Source organism: Phasianus colchicus, chromosome 16 (assembly GCF_987193195.1).
Source record: "Phasianus colchicus chromosome 16, bPhaCol1.hap1.1, whole genome shotgun sequence".
Classification (NCBI taxonomy): Eukaryota; Metazoa; Chordata; class Aves; order Galliformes; family Phasianidae; genus Phasianus; species Phasianus colchicus.
Genome location: NC_143451.1, coordinates 16,211,365 through 16,224,976, shown reverse-complemented (window position 1 = coordinate 16,224,976; position 13,612 = coordinate 16,211,365). Strand labels below are relative to the sequence as shown.

The following is a 13,612-nucleotide window of genomic DNA, read 5'->3' as shown; positions in this document are numbered from 1 at the left end:
AATGAGGATAAACTCAAATGTAGGAGCTGTGAAGACAGAAAAAAAGGAAGAAAAACTGCTTACCTTCAAAAAGCCTCAAGTATACAGGGACCTCCAGAGAGATCCCTTTATCTCCACTGCCAGCCCTTAAATGACGTTTAGGAAGGGGTGCATCCTGGCTCCAATCCTTCTGTCACTCAGTGCATTGCATTGCATTGCATGCACCTGAGCTCCCCTAGGTTGGCTCTGCCTTCCCACCAGGTGCTCCATCACTGCTTCAAGCCATGACTCAGCATTTCTTCTACAATAGCATTAAGATCTTCTATAGGACCTGACATTTCTCTGTATTTTATTCAGTTCACAAATATATAAATGACAGCTTGTGTATTTGCATAGAGATTTCACCCTTGCATTCATATCACTTTTTGTGCACAAAAGCTACCAGAAGAGCTCCAAGTTTCCAACAGCTCTGTTATATGAACAAGATGGTTTGTATCTGATATAACAAAGGACAAGTGCAGAGCTTTGTGGTGCTTTTTTCCTAGAAGGGATGTCAAGCTGAATCAAGTGTATATCAACTGAAAATTGACAAGTTTATACACTAAATGCTTTCAGAATGTTTGGTAAAAAGGTGAAAAGATATTTGCATGCAAACAACTGCACACTTTTAAAAATATATGCTATGAAAGCTAATTTCTCCATGATGACCTCAGTATCAGTTTTAGTGGATCTAAACCAAAAGACAAGCGGAGCTGCTTGGGAGGCACTAGCTTCACCTCTTATTGAAGCCAAATATTCACTCATCTTTTCTAGTCAAGCCCAATACTGCTTTTGAAGGAAGAGAAGTTAAAATATTCACAACAGGGAGGTGCCCTTACTACTGAGAAATAAAATACTTTGATAAGGGCTGTTTACTATGGTACATGCTTTTCCTTTGAAAGATAAGAGCTTTCCTAGAGCTACCTTCTAAGTCAGAGGTTTGTAATTATTTGCTGCAGCCTGTGCTTTAAAAATTATTATATATGCAAACATGAGCTTTGGAAGAAGCTATATTCAGTTACTCAGTGTTCAAGAGAAGCAAAAGGCAGGAATATTCTGAACTGCAGCAGTTGCACACATCTGGGCCCTGGAAAGAGGCTCAAGTTAGTAATTCTCTCAGTGGAGGGAAGGCCTTAAATCTTTATAGTGATCATAACCAGAAATGAAGTCATACGGCTGTCTTTACAACACAGCCATCACCTCCGATGCTCCTCAGCTCTGAAGCTATTTTGCATGTAAATAACTCTCCAGCCTGCATGTCAGAGCTTGTAAGAAGTACTGACTGTATGAAAGCCAGTATGCCCAGCTCATCTTGTGTCCTGATCATCAAATTGTCAAGCAGAAACCAAATGGAGAAATGCTGATTTGAAAATCATGTCCCTTAATTGCTGCCTAAATTTGAACTCAGAATCCCAACATTTGGCACCTGCTCTTGGAAAACTTAGTGTATATCGTTGCCTCTATTATTATACAAAAATACTGTTTGTATGGAAGACAGGATTACAGACTGAAGCACATAATTTTGAGGACACATGTAGCTGGCAGTTTTACTTGCTTTTTGCATAAAGCTCATAGCATTGCCCAAAACTATAATTAGTCAAATTGAGTTGCTATGCAGTATGGCTTTACTGAGTTTTGGAGTGACAGAGAAGAAAAACGTGCAAGATTTGTGGGGAATAAACATGCACTGGAGATGCACACAGACTCCCCACACTGTGTGCAGGGGCAGGGAGCTTGCTGGCTGGCGAGAAGGTCCTAGAAGCACTGGGGACCCAGGAAGCAGTAGGTAGAAAAAGAGGAGCCAAAAACTCCAGTCCACACAGCGAATTTCCATCTAACAAGCTGATAGTAAGACTAGCAGGCCAGAACTGTAGCCCTCCTATGCCAGCATAAAGTACACTACCAGAAGGCTGGTGACCTGCTCATAGCCAGGGCAGCTGCTACTTGTCTGACCACAAAGTGGCAGCCACACCTTCCTATTCTACTGCATCATATTGAATTTTTAGTATTTATTCAATCAAGGATTTGAAATGCCAATCTGCATACACATGCATGGAAGAACACGTGTAAAGTATGTATGTTGACAAGTGAGAACAAGGACAGTGTTTATGCTACCAAGCAGCCAATTATTAAAAGAATATGACAAATCTGTCTGATGTTAAGGAAATGTTTTAAATAGTAGAAATACAAGAAATTCAGGAGACCTTATATTTGGCCTAGTTAAAGAAATTCATATTGTGATTATGATATCCACTAAAATACCATCCTTCCTCACAGACTTCTTTACTACATTATTGCAACCACTTGCAATAATATTGAGTATCTTTGGAAAACTGAAAGGATTCCCCAAACTTTGGGACAGGTTTGTAAGGACTAAATGAAGGTGTAGCACTTTCAGGGCCACTGCTGTGGTCCAGAACAGCACAAGGCAGTTCTAATCTGAGCAAATAAAAAAAACTCCTTGCAGCTTCCCTCCCTCCCCATGCTCTGCCTTGCACAGCTGGGGGGATACAACACAGGTAATTCAAAAGAGCTAAGACATATCATAAAAAAAAAAAACAACCAGAAGATGAAAAGCAGCTGAAATGAGCAACATCACTTAAATGTTTTATTATCTTTAAAGTAAATACAAATCTATGCAAAAAGCCCTGCAACAACAGGCCTCAGGAATAAGTATCCTGATATGATAACGCTAGAAAGATGGACAATTGCTGCTGAAGCTAATGAGAGAAATGGAAGTATAGGCGCATTAATGAAAAAGGAAGAAGTGCTATCATAATTTATTCTGGCATGTAAGAAGAACAGAGACGAAAAAATTCTTATATTGGAATTCAGCTTATTTTAAATACAATGGTTTCGTCTTCTGCCATCATTTACAAAGACGTCTAGATTGATTAGTTCTTAACAGAGGTATATAAAAAATGGAATAGATGGATTATTGAGAGAAAAGTCCTTTGTCATAGCAGATGCAAGGGATGTGGGCATTCTCTTCCTCCTTCCAATGTCTCAGCAAAGTGAATGAATTCTGAAATAGATGTACTCTGCTTCAGAGTACAACACACATGGCTTTTGGCTGCCAGATGCTGTTTTCACTGACATTACCAAGAGCAAAGTTTGCGTTACCAGAGACACATTTGTTTGAGAAATTTGTTATAAAGAACAGATTGAAATCCTTTAATTAAAGCATTTATTAATATAAAACAAAGATAGAGAAAAAAAAAATCTCACTACCTGGGCTTGATTGAAAAGGCTGGTGTTGGACTATTTAGCATATAGAGACCTAGGTAGGTCTCTACATTATTATATTATGCCTTCACTTAAAGAAATTAGTACAAGAATTCACACTGTAGTTCAAGAGCCATAATATTCAATTCTAGTGATTTTTATTTCTTCTAATTAGTGTATTCATACAAATGAATTAAAAGGTGCAATCACAAACATCAGTTGCTCCCGATCCATCATCACATTGCTAACAGATCTAGCTTAATCACATTCTACCAGTTTTTTTGATTACACAAATTATTAGTCAAGTCTCATTTCATTTAGTCTCTACATGGATACATTTTGTTCATCAGAGCTAAGTGAACTTTGCAGGAGACTTGCTGTCTTACTTGTTCTTTCACCCATATAATCAGAACAATTAATGAAAAATAATTAAACACCTGGTCTAAAATTTCATCCCCTGAAGGACTTCACAGGATAGAACTGGCATCTATCAACTCCCTGAGAAATCATTACAAAAATGCAGATTAAACAAGTTCCTCCAAAGGAATTCAGACATATAAAAACAGTACAGGTCTGCATGTTAAACTGAAACTGATATCTGCTGTCCAAGAGCGAGCCTGGGACAGCCTCTTAACACACGTACAAATGGGTCAAACAGGTCCTGGCCACTCACAAACACAGAAGTACTAGGGAGGATGTTAATCCCTGGCAGCCTTGGTTGCAGCAGCCATCAGAGTGGAATTTGTGATCCTGAAGGAAGGAAGGAAGGAAGGAAGCAAATCTGAAGCTTCAGGAGAGCAGACCAGCTTATTCATAGTGAATTGGTAGATGGGATCATGTGGGAGGTAGCTCTGAAAGGCAAGTTTGAGAGAGCTGACAGGTTTTCAGAGACAACCTCCTCCTAACAAGGATGGCCCATCCTGAGGGGAAGAAAAAAAAAGTCTAGACTATCAAGAGAGTGACGTGGCTAAATGGGGAACTCACATCTGAGTGCTGATGAAAAAAAAGACTGAGGTAAAGACAGGCTTGAAAGGAAGAACACTGATAAACTGCCTGGGCGTGCAGGGTTCTTGTTGTGAAAAATGAAGTTCAATGAGAGTTAAAACGAGCAAAGGATGTGGCTGGCTGATGTTACTGCAAAGCACTTCTCTGTTATCTTAGAAGAGTTATTCCATATAGATGGATGGACAGCTGGCTGAACTGTTTGGCACAAAATCTACTGGTTAATAGAAGAGCATAGGAAGGTTTCATAAGCCAAAACAGAAAGTTCCAACTTGATGAGACAAAACATGAAATAATTTTCCAGAGTTATAGAAGAATGCAGTGAAAGAAACACTGTACTCAATCAATTATATTTTGCAGATTACTGTTTTGCCATACTAAGTTATGGTACATTAACTTAATGAACACGAATGGCTTTAGAAGAAAGACTTTCATTATCATGGTGGCTAGGTATAACTTAAGTATCATGTTCAGAGAAATAATTTTTATAACAAAGTTGCAGTTTAAGGTATTGCTTAAAATTCTTGATTATGTACCAGAATATTAGCATTACCAGGAATAGATATCCTATTCTTGATTATGTAATCAAGATTATGTAGTCAAGAAAAACTTCTGAAAATAATATTCAGAATACAAACTACTTTTAATCAGCAGCTAAACACCAAGATACTGACACTGATTACTTCATTGCTCTAATGACATCTGTAATGGATTCCAAGTGTTGTACTTGATTGCTTCCCAGCTGATCAGGATTCTGTTCATCGCTTCTAGTTGCTGGCATTCTGAGATTTCTTGAAGTTCCTCTGCAAAGACTTCAAACTTGCTTTAGATGGAAAGCTACAGCATGTGCTTTAAAACAGTTGTTACATACTCAGTTCTCCAGTATAAAACATGGTAGGAAAGGAATGTTTGGGGTTTTTTGTTTTTTTTTTTTTCATTTTTTTATTTACAGGCAGTGGTTACAAAGCAATAAAATCCAAAGAACCTGATAGACATCAGCCAACAGATCATAAAATATAACTGAATCTCAGCTGACTGTAGCTTTATTTAATAAAGCATGCTGCAATAGTAACAAGGATACACTGCCATTAGCCCTGATTTTAATGTAGTTTTAATATAGCTGATATACACAAGTGATTTAAAAGGTAATTTGAGATACTGAATAAGATACATTTAAGCAAAATTCACAGTTGCTAAAATTAAACAAAAGCCTTATGTAATTTTTAATTGTTCCTACTTAAAAAAAAAAATCCTTCCTTTTGTTGAACTAACATGATAAGGGAGTTATTTTTAGAGAGACTCCTCTGTTGAAATAGCATGGAATAACTGAAGTACCATACAACTACAAACATGCAGTATGAAGGTCCAAACACTGCTGGCTAGAGCAGTGAAACTGTATTTGAGAGGCAATGTGTTTGAGAAATATGACATCTCAAGCACAGTATTAGTACCAGAAAGAGACTTGTCCTGTTTGATAATGGAATATGAGAGGTCTTTTGGCTCTCTTCTTTTTTTTTTTTTTTTTAATCTGAGCTATAACTGATGCATACTACATTTTCAAACTGCCCACAAGAGAATAAATTTAGGAAATCATTCCTCCCTGAGTAGGAAGTCATCCTGATTCGTAGAGTTTAGCATGTAATGTGGCAGAAAACTAGAGAAAACAACTGCAGTATTTCCAACTACTTCAGAAACCATCACTGTGAAGAACTTGGAAAGGTTTCATTTTTAACATCAGGAGATTTCCATTTGATTAAAAAAACAAAACACAGCAAATAAGTTCTTACAAAGCCAACAGTTTGGCTTCTTAATGCCAGTGTCTTGCAACGTCTTATAAATGAACAGCTATTAATAAGTCACACCAAAGAAACTGTCAGAACATACTTCAAGAAGAAGTTGTTAAAATGTAGTGGGGGCTGTCTCACTTTGAAATATATTTTCTCAGGTTTTTATTTAACCTTTTTTGTGATCTGATAGAGTTTCTATTCCAGAGACTGAGAAAAAAAGTAGGAGAAAATTCTCTGAAAAGCCTATTATTTCATTTCCAAAATGCACATCCACATAGTTTAAACTACTGTTTCACATTATTTTAAACACACAGATTCAGATTTACCTCTCTTAAATATTTTTTCTGTCACCCTTGAAGTACCACATTATATCTCTCTGCCATTTGGGCAAATAGTGACAGAATGCTAATGCCGAGACATCTCTGTGAAACAGAATGATTCACTTCTATCTCAGGCTCTCATCAGTTTGGACATAAAAACAAAGGGCTGACTGCAAAGTTGAGTTTATATCTTTACTAGCATAAGACACAACAAATCATTTGTGCAAAACTATAGTAATGAAGTAGGATAAGTATTGTTGGTTCAATTGTGTGAAAGATGCCTAGTACACTCAGATCTTGCTGTGCAGTTAAATGCCAGGAAGCACCATCTCAGGTAGAGCAAAATATGAAGGACTCCCATTTCTGCAAGCTCTCTTGTTGCATCACTGCACTGTCAACAGCATAGTTAAGGCTGTCTGCAGCTGTGCTTGTCAGGGCTAAGAAATCAAAGATGTTTTGCATAGATCTGCTTTTGAGACCACTTGTCAATTTGCAAGATTACTTCCATTCAAGAAGTATTATGAGTCTGTTTTAAAGTTACAACTGTCAAATTTTGGAACCCACCTTCCTATATCCTCTATTGTTCTTCCTGTGGCTATACACACAAAGACACTGATCTCTGCTTCCTACAGCAACATGACAGAATGCTACAGCTTGAATTTGCTGACTTTTAGCATTTTAAGAATTTAAATACTGAAGCAGTGCAACTTATTAAGCTTTAGAAAGAGCTTCACTCACTTTGGATACTCAAAAAGCTATAGCTACCTTTCTTTTTACTTAGCATTGTTTTTCCCAATGGCTAGAATCACTGTTTAGCTTATCAAAGCAATTTGTTTAGAAGAAAGAATTTTAATATGTCCTCTCGAGATGTTTATTTCTAAGTGCATTTCCTCAGGCCTAGCCCTAACCCTGACCCTAACAATCAAACAAACAGCTAACAGAAATGCCCCTCTGACATTAGAGATACATAAAATAAGATGAACAAATGAGAATACATCTCAAGAATAGTCTAAAAAAAAAATAATTATATTTTTTCCAAACACCAAAATAGTAGGATATGAAATGCTATGAAAGCGTATTGTGAAGTAAAGAAAATAGATTTATGATCCCACTCCACGCTTTTAATTGCCTTACCTGGCATTCCATGGATAAGATCTCCACACAACACAAAGAACTTGGGTTTAGGGTTTAGTTTGTTAATGGCCTGTACTGCTTGCTCTGTTAATTTGATTTCTTCTCCCCATTCATCATCTCCACTTTCTGTATTGCCAACTGCCCAAGATTTTATTAGTCCAAATTGAGGATCTGCTCCTTGGATGAAGTAGAAAGGTCCCTTCCATTGGTACTCATCACCTAAAAACAGCAAAAGAATTAAAAACCATAAATAAGTAAATACTGATTTTTCTTTACCTACATAAGTTAAGGCCACATTTAAGAAAGTATAGAATTCTGTATTCATTTCATGTATAGAACAAATACAAAGGCAGAAGTACAAAATTTTCTTCTAATGAGTAGCTGTAGTAAATGAAAGTATATTAATCTAATTACACAACGGTAATTGCAGACTAATTAGAGGAAAACTATGTAAAGAACTCAGTAAATACTGTTGGAAAATGCTAGATTACAACACAGCAGAAGCATATGACATTACATTTCACTCGATTCTTTTAAGATTCCCATAATTGCTCCTTTAGTTAACAAGCTAAAACATACACAACATACTTTACTCTTTACCATTTTCAGTAGGCAGTTAAACATTACTGAGTCAACTGCTTCTGTAACACATTCTCTAGAGTTCAGAGATGAAGCTACTGAATAGAACCAAAGTCAGCAAATGCAAACCCCAGCAACACTGAATTAGCAGCAAGAATGGAGAGAAGTTGTAACTTAAACTGTCAGATAGCTCCCAAAAACTATTAGGAAAAAAAAAAATTCAATTTGTAGAGTCAGTGTAGATGAAGGATACACTGGAGTTTGTTCTGCTGTCAGTTTTCTTGCATACTTCTTTCTTTGATACTACAACACCAAGTAATACAAAAGTGTGATACGTAATACTGGCTGCTACCAGCTATAAACATAAAATGTTACCCTGTTCCCTAAACTTACCTATCAACTCCGAATTAAAGTACAAACCAGTACACTGTGGTTTTTGTAGCTGTCTAAACATATTCATTTGCAACCCAAATATTTCAGAATGGACAACTGGATCTCTTTCCCACTTTTTACTCTTTTGAGTATGTCTAATTCGTATATTGTTTAAAACGTTTAGTTTTATTGATTTTGGTTTTTTTTTCAGTATTTCAATCATCAAAAAGTCATTGACTACATCAATGTATTTGAACCTGAAAAAAAAACCAATACAGCAAAATGTGTCAAATTAGAATATGGGAATACATTTTTGTATAATGTCAGTCTTACCTGAAACAGCTTGAGTCGATACTAGTTTTATCCTCACTAACAGTACATAAGCAAGCAGCATGCCTATCACATGGATTTACTTATGGTTTTCTTTTAAGTGGTCTAGAACTGGAGCTTCTTACATTGTAAGATGAGGGGTATGTTTTTGTCAAGGAAGGTAACACAGCAGGGGTTAGAATTCAGCTGCACTGTGAATATGGATGGGCAGGGATGGAGGAGAAGGAATGTGGGCAACTCCTTGTAGCATGCTGCTGCCTGTTGCTATGGCATCAGATGATTTTGCAAGTTTCTACATTTTAGTTAATGTAACATTTAAGTATCAAAATTACTTATCTGATAAAGTTGTGTGCTAATTCATACTGGCATTCCTTGTTATACATCATAATCCTGTTTTATAGATAGAACTTTCAGATTTTAATTCTGAAATGAACTTTTCCAATTACATAACTTATTCGGAGAAGCGAAATGATCTACCCATGAGTTTTAGTAGCAGCCTTATGGAACTGCTTCAATGGCACAAAGCAGTTTAGGTTTTTATTGTGTGTTTTGCATGAAAAAAATGAAAAATACAACTGTCATAAAAATCAGCTTGTGTGCTGCATCAAAGGCACTGTGCACAGAGAAGTTATCTTAAAGGTTTTGTAAGTGGAAAGTTATAAAGACATGACTTAAAAAAGCTGGCATGAGAAATCCTTTACAACCTATACAAAGGCTGGAAAGAGAAAATCTGACACAAGACCTTGTTGTGGAGAAGTGCTACAACCTCAAACTCATCAAATAGATGCTTAAGGAAAAAAAAGCTGAGATCTCTGAACAAAGTGACCAGACTCTTAACGTCTGTCCCTTTGAGACAGTAACTTGGGAGCAAGATCTACTTACTTTGCATTGATTAATCTGAAGCCAATAGTTTTTACAATAGTAAGCTAAATACAGATACATTTATCTATTTATTTTTACAGGAACCACTTAGAAAATAAAAGTAATATTTGTTTTGAAGGATGAAGTTTCACTTTCAGGCATATGGTTTCTCTCCTCTCCTGAGCCCCTGGGTGGCACAGCAGCTGGTGCAGCTGCAGCAGCCTGGGCAGTGGGATCAGACCTGGAGCCAGGTGATGAGGAGGTGCACCCATAGTGTCTGAGTAGAGAAAAGCAGCAAGCAGACACTGTGCTTTCAGGGAGCCTGCAGAGTGGGAACAAAACAAGTTGCAAGGCCAGAGCAGAGGCTATTCTAATATAAGCTTTGTGGAGTTTTTTCCTCCCCTGCCTTATATCTGTGCCAATACAGTAACTCTGTAGGTTGTAAGCACCTGAATGTTTCCAAGACTGAGCACAGATGCTCCTGTTTGAGTGGGTGGGTGATGGTCATGTGAGGAAGAGAGAGAGACGTGCATAGGAAAGATGAATTTGTAAAGAAGTTCAGTACACAGACAGAACCAAGAAGTGGAAGAAAAAAGGAGAAACAGAAGATGCAGGGGTGGAGGTGGAGAAGAGTGGGGAGAAAAGGAAAGAGATAGGATGTGAAAAGAGAAAAACTGAAAGCAATGCTACAATCCCTTGTGGGAAAGAAAGATAAAAAGGAATAAACTTAAGAAAATGAAGCGGGGGGGAACAGGAGAGAGAGAGGAATCAAGATGATATAAATAACATTTACTTAAAGAATTAGTTTAACTAACTGAGCTTTGTCAAATAATTTACTCAAAAGCTCTTCTTGCATTTTTTTTTTTTTATAATTTATCAACTAGTTACAAAAAATTACAGTGATGTTGAATGCATTTTCTGTATCATTTCCTTATTGCTTAATCACTCCAACTAGATACCCAATTAAAAAAAATAATCCTACCAGTATTCAAACCAAATTGAAACAGCTTATTTATCACATAGTATTTATCAATTTAGCTTAGTACATACTGACTTTCCCACATACAAAGAAATTCCCAGTAGAATTCATGCAAACAAAAGAATACATGGATGTCCACTTTACAGACATCCACTTATCACTTAAGTGCTTCTTTATCAAGAACATGGTTCATTTACTATGAAGTACTATGAATAAAAGAAGAATATCATAAAGAAAATTGTATTAATGCAACAGCAGCGGTGACAGTCAATTGCCAAGAAAAAAGTCCACCTTCTGAAACTGTTCTTATGCCTCAGTTTCAATAGCTTCCCACTCTTACTCCACTCCTATGCACGCCAGAGTACAGAGGATCAGTGCAACATATTTTTGGTTGCATAGGCTGAAAAATGATGCTAGCTTCTAATTTTATCTAACGATTAATTCTGTGAAGGGCCAAAGCAGTCGGCAGCAACATGCAGGAGAAAAGCTCGGTGGTGCATTGTGCTCACAAAGATTCCAACAGCCTAAATGGGACCTGAGTCAAACCTCACCATTTCTAGAAGAGAACAACTAACATCTCCATGTGCCTTTATTTCTTCCCTTTTTGCTCTTTGTAATTTATCTTCCCTTTTCTTCCCCCTTTCTCCAAGGATCACAAAGGCACATACAGGTCACAGCAAGCAGACTCGTGACAGTCCCACAGTACTGGTGGCATATCCAGTGCTTCCCTGGTGGGATTTTCAACAGCAGTGAGATGTACCTTTGAGGCTGGTTTTGTTTTTCCTCTAGACTCTACAACATTTCACAGAAATGAAGCATTTAGAAGTTATTCCTGCCTGCATCTGTAAGTGGACACTATGATACCAGAGGAGAATGGATGTAGGCACACAGCTTGTGCTTGTTCAGTATAACAAGGGCAGTGACAAATACAAAAAAAAACGGTCCTCATTTTCATGTTGGATTTGCCAGGGGACTTAATGTCACTTCTCTGAAAAATCACTGAAGCAACTGAAATGTGGGTTTTTGTCATGTTTAGAACCAAAGATTAAATACTTCTGTTTTGCGTTTCGCAACTTCTGAAACATTTTATTTTGGAAGATAAAGATGGCCCAAGTCCCGGTTCTGCTTTTAAATATGAAATAGCAGGTGTTCAGTACATGCTTTCTTGCTCTTAGTTGTCAGTCTATAAATTACGCCCATGATTTTTTTTCTAGACAAGATTGGATGAAAAGAATATCTTTGGTGTTGTAAAAAAGATATAGGCAGGAAACAAAATGCAATTTTTAATTAGTTTATTTATTTATTAAGTGAAGGCAGTATTTGTACATTACAAACAGAAGAAATGGCAAAAAAATCTTTATTGCAACTGTTTTGCAGTTTACCTTTAAGACAATTTGTTTTCATTCCCCTCAGTCCTGGCATGGCTTAAAAACCAATAAGGTAGTTGCCCCAAACCCTTAATAGTTCCTTGTTTACTATTAAAACATTATCAATAGTTATGGTTTCAAAAAACACCATTATTACTACTTGGATGTGCAAACAAAAGATTTCAATCTAATTTAGTGTTCATTCCTTTTAGCTAGGTTTTCCTGGTGTACCTTAGAGACTATCAAAAGGTGTGATAGTAGAATTCTGCTGACTGACCAAGGGGAATTATTCTCAAATAATTTAAACAATGCTACTATTTTTAAAATATAAACTTCTAAAATATCAAGGTAAGAAACGCCCCCTCAAACACAAACAATTTACGTATACTGAGGGCTAAATCCTAGTCATGCCCACCCCCAAATTTAATATATTTATATATATATTTATATTATAACATAAACTTACTGCAGAAAATAAACTAATTTCTTCAGCCCAAGACTATTGGTGTGAAGGGGGATGACTTGCATAATAACAAGGTGAGGTCACAGAAAGTTGCTCACAGCCCATACAGGATCTGCCTAATTCATATGAGAGTTGGAGACAGTATTAGGGATTAGAATGTGCCAGCTGGGAAGCTGTTCTTGATTTGTTCTGACCAGCAGAAAATCTCACTCAAAAATACTGCGTTGAAGAGCTCTAGAGTGGTAATTATAATATGCAGAGATCCATCCTTCACGTGAAAGCAATAAAAAAGAAACCAACTGCAGTTGTATTTATTTTCAAAGGAAAAGGAATTTTATATATAATCACAAAGCTTTTAAAAAGAGCAAAAGTCCTTAAAGGCAGTGTGGAAACTATTCAAAGACACTATCCCAGAGGTTCAGACCATATGCACAGCATTTTCTGAGGGGAACTTGAGAAGACAAAAAGAATCCAGCCTGACTAACCAGTAAGAATCAAGAACAACTGAAAAGCATATTAAAGCCCTTTTCAGAGGTATGATGAGAGGGTGGACTGCCAGACACTCATTTAGGCTAAAAAACATGCAAGATGCACCCAAAAAGACAAAACAAAGTTCTACAGCCATGTTCATTGCAGAAGAACCCAAGACCAGAATCCTTCCTCACAGACAGAACATGTTTGACTAGAATCATATCTGACATTATTTATTGTGATGATTTCACCTTTCTCACCAGCTCTGATCTGGTCATGACATTCATTTCCCATACACCCTACCAAGAATTTAGACACTGAAAGATTCTGAGGGCATTAGGAGATGCTCCCTCCTGCATCATGCAGTTGCCCTACAACTCTTTTCTCATACATACTGGATACCCTGCAAGAAATACAAATGGTATTTCCTCCACTTAAGGGGAGAAAAAAAAAAAAAAAAAAAAAAATCAACCCAACAATAGCTGATGGCACTATCACTAGTTTAACGTCTTTAAAAAAGTACTCAACATATTTTCACAGAAATTCTCTGTATGGCATGGTATTAGCATTAGAAGTTTGGGGACAGGTAGTGGAGAAGATGACAGAATTTACCCTAACATACACCCCTGTATATATTCAGTATAAGACCAACAAAACTAGTAGACATCTGAAGTGTCTTTTCTGCCTACGTGAAATTACAGAGA

General features: G+C 36.9%; 2 protein-coding genes across 9 annotated transcripts in view; one reads left to right on the top strand and one right to left on the bottom strand.

Annotated features, from left to right (window-relative positions):
• Window positions 1-13,612, top strand: part of LOC149915795 (uncharacterized) — an 81,693-nt gene that overhangs the window by 47,290 nt on the left and 20,791 nt on the right. The window lies entirely within an intron of this gene.
• The window catches only part of CPPED1 (calcineurin like phosphoesterase domain containing 1), a 46,791-nt gene that overhangs the window by 30,908 nt on the left and 2,271 nt on the right, over window positions 1-13,612 (bottom strand). The window contains exon 2 of the mRNA XM_031606529.2: window positions 7,487-7,705. Coding sequence (XP_031462389.1) covers window positions 7,487-7,705 — 219 coding nt within the window. The remainder of the gene's footprint in view (window positions 1-7,486; window positions 7,706-13,612) is intronic.